Source organism: Cicer arietinum, chromosome 1 (genome assembly GCF_000331145.2).
Source record: "Cicer arietinum cultivar CDC Frontier isolate Library 1 chromosome 1, Cicar.CDCFrontier_v2.0, whole genome shotgun sequence".
In the NCBI taxonomy this organism is placed as follows: domain Eukaryota; kingdom Viridiplantae; phylum Streptophyta; class Magnoliopsida; order Fabales; family Fabaceae; genus Cicer; species Cicer arietinum.
This window is the reverse complement of record NC_021160.2, coordinates 11,753,864-11,763,509: the sequence shown is the minus strand read 5'-3', so window position 1 is coordinate 11,763,509 and position 9,646 is coordinate 11,753,864. Positions and strand designations below refer to the sequence as shown.

Here is a 9,646-nt window from a genome sequence, read left to right as displayed (position 1 = left end):
TTTGATATGTGTATAGTGACTAAAATTTATTTTTCCAATTTTTTTTATTATTAAAATTTCACTTTTTATTATTATTAAGGGTCCAATTTTTAATATTAGAACATAATCTCCAAAATCTATTACTTGCATATTTTTATGATGATTTATTTATATATTTATTTTTAGGAGGATCCGAAAATTATGAAATTAAGGATCTAAATTCATTGATTTGCTTATGAGAAAAAGGAGATGTAGAGAGATACTAGAGAGTGGGAGAGATAATAGATAGAAGTTAGATGGAGAGATAAAGATGCATAAGATATATATATATATATATATATATATATATATAAGGATTTAAAAATATTACGTATTTAAAACATAATCTCCAACATCTATTACTTGCATATTTTTGTGATGATTTATTTATATATTTATTTTTAGGAGGATCCAAAAATTATGGAATTAAGGATCTAAATTCATTGCTTATGATAAAAAAGAGATGTAGAGAGATACTAGAGAGTGAGAGAAATAATAGATAGAGATGCAAGAGATATATGTGTATTTAGAAATATTATGTATTTAAAATATTTTTTTTTCATACAGACATGTTTTCTTGAAAATTATTTTTATGTCCTTTGTGATAATTTTGTAGTTTTAAAAAAATCAATTTTATAAAATTTTATACAAACAGGTTATAATACAGAAGAAAAAAAAATCATTTTTATAACAGTAAATAAACGGGAATTAAAAAAAAAGCATTTATAACAAATCTTTAAATTATTTAAAACAAAAATTATTTTTATTTAAGTTCAAATGCACCTAATAATAATAATAATAATAATAAATATATATATATAAGTGCGGGGCGGGTAGTATAGTATCCGTACCCGCACCCATACCCGTTAAAAAAAGAGAAAAAACAATTAAAACCCTACAACACAACAACGCTCAACACCTTGAAGCCACTTTGCCCTTGTTTCATATACAAGTCCGACATCTGAATTCAACTCGCCCTGAAATCGCCGCCGGAGTTCCTCGTAGTCCGCCACACCGTGAGAAATTCCACCTTTTCCTTTTTTCTTTTCAATTTTTCATAATCGAATTCTAAAAAATTTCTCCATATAATTTTGCAGCATAATGGACTCTGAACCCCAATCCAAAAAGAAAACAAAAAACAAAAAGAAAAAGCAAACTGAACCTGAGCCTGAACCGGTTCAGGCAAAAGTCAAAGTTGTCCGTGAGAATCCAAACAAAATACCTCCATATATTGGTTATTTTCCTTCTGGTTTTGATCCGGTGAAGTCGACTTCTGTTTCGGCCGGTTTCCAAGTATATCGAAACAAGAACATGACTAAGAGGCTTGAGCTTGTTGTTAGTCCTGCTGGCTCTTCGGTTGATTTCGTCGGAACAAATTATATGGGTGAGGCTACGGGCTCACACCGATCAATGTATGCTCTTGGTGTGTTTGATAAGGAATCTCAGACACTTAAGGTTGTGCCTATTGGTGCTAACAAGGTAAATTGTGAAGAAGTGAGAAGAGGAGAAAAAAGTTTCTTTGATGTTTTTGGAATTTTTGAATGTATTGTGTTGATTTGTGTGTGTTGTGTAGATATTCAGATTGGATCCCAAAGTTAAAGGCGTTGAATATAACTTATATAAGGAGTCTGCGAATGGGACGGTAGAGGAGTTGAGCCCAGAGCAGACGGCAGCGAAAAGGCGACATTCTACTGCTGTTTTGGGAACAAAGAGGCATATTGAGTCGGTATGTTTTGATTACTGTTTTTTGATCCCCTTTTGCTAGCTGTGCTAATAAGTAGTTACACAACAAAATTGTTAATACAGTGTGGTTTATTTTGAATATTTAGTGAGTGATGCATGAATCGTATCTTAGAGGTGAAAATAAGAGAATATACAGTACCACAAGTTTATGGTTGGAAAAACATTTTAAATTTCAAATCATTGGACTTCATTTTCAACACTGCTAACAAATTGTTTATTTTAAGATTTGATCTGCCCATCTTGATCATAACCAAATACATCGTTAGTACTATTAGTAGTAGGAGGAGGATACAATTTTATTTTGTCTGATCTGATAGTTCGAATATTGCGTTGTTTTTATTTTAATTTGCTTGTTTGAGATGTTTGTTATCTTGGATAATTTTGTGTACTGTATTTCTATTTCTATTAAATGATGCTCTGGCATTAAAAAAAATTAATTGATTGTTCTGCACTGCAACTGAGATGCTTGTTGTCACTCATGGCAACTCTAAGGTGCCACTGCCCACTATACCACCTTCAAGCTGAGGAGCTGTTTTTTTTTTTTGGTTCTTAGTTAATAAGTCCATTCGTTTTCCCTGATAAAGTGATGGAATCTTTGAACTGAGTTATACAACTTCCTACTGGTACTGTACTTCATTTCTGAGACGTGAACAAGACACTTAGATTAGACAACTTATATATTAATTATAATAAATCCTAGGCAAGGAAATAAGTAAATACGTTGTTGGCATTTTTTTTTTTTATATTTCAAATTCCTTTGTGAGTAAAGTTAGAAGCACCAACTATAAGTATAGTCTATCTTGTGTAATACCTAACTCAGCAAAATTGCTACTCCCATCTATGATACTCTTCTTATAAACTTGCAAGCAGTTTATTTCACTTTGCTACTTTTAACATTTAATCATTGTAAACATCTCTATACATAAAATGTTAAAAGTTTTACCATTGTTGCTACCATTGTCGGTAACAACTTGCACAACATTTTCCACTCCAATTTCTTGAACAAATGGGTCCAAAAGTTCAAATATCTTTAATCCGGTCTTCATAAAGCTAGAACCATCAACACTCCTTATGAACATAGTCCCGCCTGGAGTGTTGACCAAGAAATTGATCAATGTTCCTTTCGATCCGTCCATGCATCTGAGATGATAGAGCATCCATATTGAGTTTGCTCCATTACAAGTCCTTGTAACATTTTCTTTGTGAGCTCTAGTTCCTTTTTTAGCAATGTAACTCTAATCGCATGGTAACTTGGAGGCTTTAAGTGTGGTCCATCATTTCCAATCGCTTCAATCATCAACTTGAAGCTTTTAGACTTCGCAACATTAAAAGGAATACCATTCCTATAGAAGAAACGACCAATGAATTGATTTGTTAATTCCCTTGCCTCTTTCACATAAGCATCTTTTATTGATGTTTGACGTTTGGCCATTGCTATTGTCATCTTCTGAGATACCTCCGGATTTTTAAGCATAAGCACATCCATAGGACCTTTAACATTCGTCTTAGCAATACCTGTTGCAGACCTTTTTCCCGCCCGAACATTTGCAATTTCTTGCACAGCATCATTGTCCTCCTCATCGATACTAATCTCAGTCATATAGGAATCATTAGTTGTTTGCTTTTTCTCCTGAGGCTCCCTGAGTTTCTGTATTACATCAGTCGGTGTTTTCCTACAAGGAACTACATCTCCCCTTATCCCTATCTGATGCAATTTTGCTCTCGTAATACCTCCTTTTGTAACCTTTCCACAAAAATCACAACAACCTTCTTGTCATTAATATCCACCAAAGAATTCCACTGCCAAGCAATGTCAATATTTTCACCAGTAGGTTTCAACAAGCCTTTGTTGTTAGGTGTTAATGTTTCAGATGAAGATGGCATTCTTGTTAGTAAGTAGTAACAAAACCGAGGAGGGGAAAATAAAAAATAAAAACAGAAACAAAAGTGGAACTGTGAAAGAAGAAGGAAAAGAAGAAAAACAGTGGCAGAAAAAAAAAACAAAAACAGAAGGGGAAGAAGAAGAAAAATAAAAAAAACAGTGGCAAAAAAAAGAAAACAGAAACAGAAGTGGAAGAAGAAAAAAAACAGAAACATAAGTTAAAAAAGAGAGTAACGGTCACAGCAGTTTGGGATTTAAAATAAGAAGAAGAAGAAGAAGAAGAAGGAAAAACAGGGAAGAAGAAGAAAAAGAGGAACGGAAACAGTTTGGGAAGAAGAAGAAAAACAGAAACAGTGGAAAAGAGTAATGATCACAGCAGTTTGGATTTAAAATAATAATGTGAAGGAGGAGAAAGGTCAATAAATAATAAATTAATAGGGTTTTGAGTGCAAAAAGACTCAAATACCCTTAATGAAATTAAAAAAATCAACAAACCCTAAAAAACACAGTAGCGGGTCATGAACCCGGGTCAGGCGCAACGCCTCGGTGCGTTTTGAGCGCTATTCGCGGCTGCAATGACCGCAACAGGTGACGGTGGTTTCACGGTGAGGGGCGGAGCGTTGATGGCCGCCGCCGCAACGCTATTCCGCAATTGGGCGCAATTGCGCCGCAATTGACAACATAGGTTAAAACCCCAAGTTAAAATGATCTTTATTCCCGTACTCTGCGACTTAATTCTCTCTGTGTGTGTATGTGTGTGTGCATTCAGTTTTTGAATTTGGGACTGAGATCTAACTAAATCCCAAAAGTTAGCTCGAGAAGTGAGGATTGCTCAAGCCTTACTATTACAAGGATTAATTTGGCCGGATCTCTAGTCAATATGGGATCTCAACATTCAGAATTTGTTCTGCTCTTGAGCTTGTTCTGTTTCAGTTGCAATTTCATAACCTAGTAGCTTTCTAAAATGCCCTGCCTTTTTCCTTAAAAAGAGTTGCATCCCAACTTTTACAAGCCATTGGAATCAGGTCAAATGGACCTCTACACCTCAAGTTTTGTTGCCTTTAACACAAGCTGTCCAAAACTAAATTCTAGGAAACCTTACCCATTCTAAACTAAATTCTGAAAAGACAAGTACAAATTATTTAATTTTAACACAAGTACCACCTCTTAGCTTTCTAAATGAGACCTGCCTAATTATATAACACAGTTCATTTGCATGAATTCTACAACTCTAACTTTGGGCAACAAATGTTAGTTCTGTTTTGCTACTTATATAATTTCTTTGAGGAAGCAAGCCGTCCTAGAATATAAATTTTATCTTGTTCTCAACAACATTGTTAGAAACCAGAATTTACAGAATGAAAATGGAATTCTATTGAATGAAAGTGTTGAGCAGCAAGCTCTACAATGGTGAAATCAGCAAGAAAAAGAAAACAACCAGAGTTCCAAGAACTCCTACCAGAGCATAATCTGCTCCTAATCCAGCGAGAGACTCTCCTAACTGCCTAACAATATCTTTCTCAATGATTTTCTAACTATCCTTCCCTCTCTTGTATAACAGAAATCTGTAACAGAATTATGTAAAGTCAGTGAATATACTAACTAACTCTTATTCTCTAACCAACCTATCTATTGGGTCAATGCCCAATATCTAGTGTCCTATCATTACCTCCCCCTCAGAATAAGCCTTGTCCTCAAGGCTTGCATATGGGCACTGATCCTTCAGTCATGCTCCAGGTTCCCAACTAATGATTTTCTTATTTCCTTCCCACTTGGTGATTTTCCTTTGTCTTACCATGTTCATAGCAGCAATACTAAGTTCCTTCTCCTGTTCCCTTCCCTTGTCCTTCAGAATTTGACACTGTAATTTCAGTGCCCCCCTTCTAGTCAAAACAAATGGCCATTTCCTCCCAATCAAACATCACCTTACCAAGCTTGTGTAGCCAAGCCACTCCCAAAATCATATCTACCTCTTCCAATTCAAATATGTAAGCCTCTACCGTAGTGCTAAACTTTCCAAATTGAATGTCAAACCTTCCACACTTCTTTGTCGTAGTCACACCAGTGCTGTTCCCAAATCTCACATCCGTGGCCTTGATTCGTTCTACTGTAAGTTGCAGGAATAAGGGGTCACAAAATTGTGACTAGCACCAGTGTCTACCATTATCATTATGCATTCCCCCTTCACCATTCCCTGCAAACGCAAGGTAGTTGGGAGAGGTTTCACTTCGCCGGCGTCGTTGATCGTTTCATCGTCGCCGAGAATCACCAAAAGAAGTTGCTTTTCAGCCCACTGATGAAGAGGGTGGAATTGTTCCCCACATCGAAAACAGAGACCACGTGCCTTGCGATCCATCAGTTCCGAGTAGGGAAGGTGCTTCGTTCTTCTGTTACAATCACCGTTCCTCTGTTTGCCGTCGCTTTCTGTCTTTAGTGAATTCGAATTAGGGTTCGAAATTGTAGAGCCCGGTTTGATTTGACCCGCTCCAGCATTCGATCCATTTCCATTTTGATATGGACTTGAGTTATAATTAGACCCGGAGTCACTTTTCTTATTGGGCCCAGAACCATAACCATTTGACCCAGTTCGGTCAGATCCACCCCTTTTCCAATTCTTTGACCCGTTTCCTCCTCCTCTTGCCGTAATCGTCCCATGCAGCTTGTCTTCAACATCACTAGCGACCTTCATTGCCTGTAGTCTAGTTTGAGGACTGAACGCCCTCACTCTCAATCGGAGCTCCGACTTAAGTCCTCCCAAAAAATATCCAAGGCACTGCTCCTCCGGTAACCTTTCGAAGGGGTTATCACTTTGTCTCCGGTAACCATGGAAGTGTATTCAAATGCGGTGATGTACTCATCAACATCCCCAGTTTGCTGCAAATCCTTCAACTCTTCGAAGGGGTTATCACTTTGCCTCCCACCATATCTCTCTATCAAAGCTTGCTTCAGTTTCTCCCATGTCAGTTCATCCTTGGTTTCACGCAGCAAGTTGTACCAGTGAATCGTTGCTCCTTCCATGCTAATCTTAGCCAAACGAACCTTCATCTCTTCCGTTGTCCCCTGTTTGTCGAAATACATTTCTGTGCGTGTAATCCATCCAACTGGATCGTCTCCGTCAAACGGCGGCAGCTCCACTTTCTTCACTGCCATTTTGTACTCTATCGCTGGTTCATTACCAGCAGATGAGCGTGGTATCCTCTGAAGGCTGATTCAATTTTGCAAACTCCGTCAAAATAGTTTGACAAAATTCCTCCAGGGTCTGGCGCACCGAACCTTCCATGAACGCCATTCGTATCTCCAAAGCTTCGATTCTGTTAGACATTTTCGGTGGCATTCGATTTCGCTAGCTCCGCTTGATAATCCGGCAGGTCGGACCAATGATAGAAACCAGAATTTATAGAATGAAAATGGAATTCTATTGAATGAAAGTATTGAATGAAAGTGTTGAGCTCTCCATGGGATTTTGCATAGATGCTAGCTCCCACATAGTGATTCTATTCTTATTTCCCACTGATGCAGCATTTTTGGTAAATCATTTAACATGCTTTTCGATACTTCGTATATATCGTCTTAAAAGGTACTGAGTTCCTATTTTATATTTTGTCCATTATTTTATTATTATGATATTATGAATTTATCAGTTAACCTAATTTTTAATAACCTTTTAGGTTGTATTTATAGGTGAGGATATTACTGTTAATTGATTGAGTCATATTAATTATCATTCAACGAGGTAGACCTGATTTTTATTGAAATTGTTTTCAACTAATCTCGGAATTTGTATTATTCTGCAGACTAATAAGATTCTTGATATGAGAAAAGATGACGAACCTGAGTCTAAAAAAAATCTGGTTGAGAAAATGAAAAATGTTGTTGTAAATGAAGCGGCTCTTGCAAATACAGAAGCTACTGTTTCTCGCAATATACCACCATATGATACTTCTGCGACTACACCTCAGGAGGCTTATGTATTGGACAGAATCATCCTTGAGAGAGAATGGAGTTATCTTGAAGACATTTATTATATTTTGGAACAGGGAGAAGCAGCAAACTTCAGTGCTTACCCAATATTTATTCGCAACAGGATAGGCAGATTAAAGAAGATTGAGGTATTTATACAAATATAACCCTTTTTGCTTAAAATATATTTTGAGTTCCTAATTATTGCTCATTTTGAACCGTCCTACTTGAAAAAAAATAGTTTTGCTTTAACTGTGATATACTTATATTATGTAAGGGGAAGAAATGCTTAGACTCCTGCTCACTCGATAAATAAAAATATATATTTTATCATGAACGTTCTTGAATTTAGGGGATGTTGTCATTTACCAGGAATTTTTGCTGACCCCACTGGTTGAAGTTAGCCAGTTAATTAAACTGATTAGCCCAAAGCTGTTGTACTAATTTATGTACAAAATATCTTTTTTCTAATACTTACAAAGTAAAGGGGACAAATGGGCACTTCAAAATGGCAACTTTGTCCTGTCATATCTGTATCATACACACATACATGTCTGATTGTTCATGGACACCAAATCCGAAACCCTTCAGTCTACAAATACTGTGTGCCTTTTGCAATATCTTACCTCCTATTATTTTTTATAAAAACTTTTATGCCATACAAATTGGAATACCACCATAATTTGATTACTGATGACATTTTATTGTGCTTACAATATAATGATTTGTGTCAACTTTTAAACAATGACTCTCTATTTAAGATTTATGATTTTATATTCTGCGCTGTGTTATAATTGTGTTTGAGTTTTAAATTTGGTAGTATGTTTTGTATTTGCGTGGTTCTGTTTCCTGTATTAAACAATCATGTAGTCAGCCTCTGCAGTTCGTTGAAGATTGGATGAGTTGTATTTCAAAATGTACTTTAACCATCCAATCTTCATTCGTGATCGCGATAACATGACTCCGCGTGTTTTCTAACTGCAGGAAATCTGGGTCTGTGCTTTCTTGAATAAAGTTCTGAGATTTGTTTTACCTGATAAAATTATTATATCCGTTATCTACTGTCTTTATTTACAGGATGAGTCAGAAAAGAAGAAGCAATTTTGCATACTCTCATACATCAACCATCTTATCAAGTTCAAAGATCAGCACTCTATGGATGGTGTTTCCTCTGCAAAGTCCCACAAAATTCCCACTATTTTGCGTTCTAAATTTTTAACGATGTTTGATGTTTCTGAATCAAAAAGGCTGCCAACTGAAAAGATTAATCTTCTCATTTCTTATGTTTTGGTGCTCACACTTTTCATCGATGGGTTCCAAACTGACTACAAAGATATAGCAAAGGATCTGAGGATGTCTCTAATACCCCTAAGACTCCTCTATGAGCATTTGGGTGGCAAAATTGTATTCCAGGACAAGAAATCCTATGCCATACTTCCTATCCCACTTACATTCCCTGAGTTAAAGCAAAAGAAGAGGAAAAGATAGATTGATCCATTATTTGAATCTGTTTTTGTTACTATTGACTGTTGCAAAACAAGTTGTTAGTTAAGTCATTTTGATGCAGTGATGTCAAAATTTTGCTATCCACAATCCCAGGAGTGGTTGGATACTTTTGTTACTCTTTTTAATCTACTTACATTTGAACCATGTTGCTTTTGTGTTTTTGATGATTTAGAAATTAGCATCATATTTAAATTAATAGACACCAGAAATGTTTCTGGATAAAAATGTACTATGACTGCTTTGAATCCTTTTCATATTGAAATTCAACGTGAGAGGATTGTATTGGTTATACAAGTTCCGTCCAAAAAAGAAATATACAAGTAAACTTCATTGGTTAGATAACAACTATTTAAATGGAATGATTCAAATCTGTACCTTGACATTACGTTTTGTCAAGATATCGTTGGGGTGCACCCCCTAGCCTTTGCAAGACGCTCTACTTCTACTCTGAATATGGTTTTTCAACGGCTAACTTCTATGTAAAAGTAACAATGATGTTGCATCGACCCGATTACGGTATTGGGTAGATTAGATATG

General features: G+C 36.0%; 1 protein-coding gene across 1 annotated transcript; it reads left to right on the top strand.

Annotated features, from left to right (window-relative positions):
* Nucleotides 1-893: 893 nt before the first annotated feature.
* LOC101507754 (DNA-directed RNA polymerase I subunit rpa49) lies at nucleotides 894-9,253 on the top strand. Its single transcript, XM_004487926.4, has 5 exons — nucleotides 894-1,034; nucleotides 1,116-1,497; nucleotides 1,592-1,744; nucleotides 7,438-7,752; nucleotides 8,681-9,253. The coding sequence occupies exons 2-5, from the start codon at nucleotides 1,120-1,122 to the stop codon at nucleotides 9,089-9,091; spliced, it is 1,257 nt and encodes a 418-aa protein (XP_004487983.1). The 5' UTR covers nucleotides 894-1,034; nucleotides 1,116-1,119; the 3' UTR covers nucleotides 9,092-9,253.
* Nucleotides 9,254-9,646: the final 393 nt, after the last annotated feature.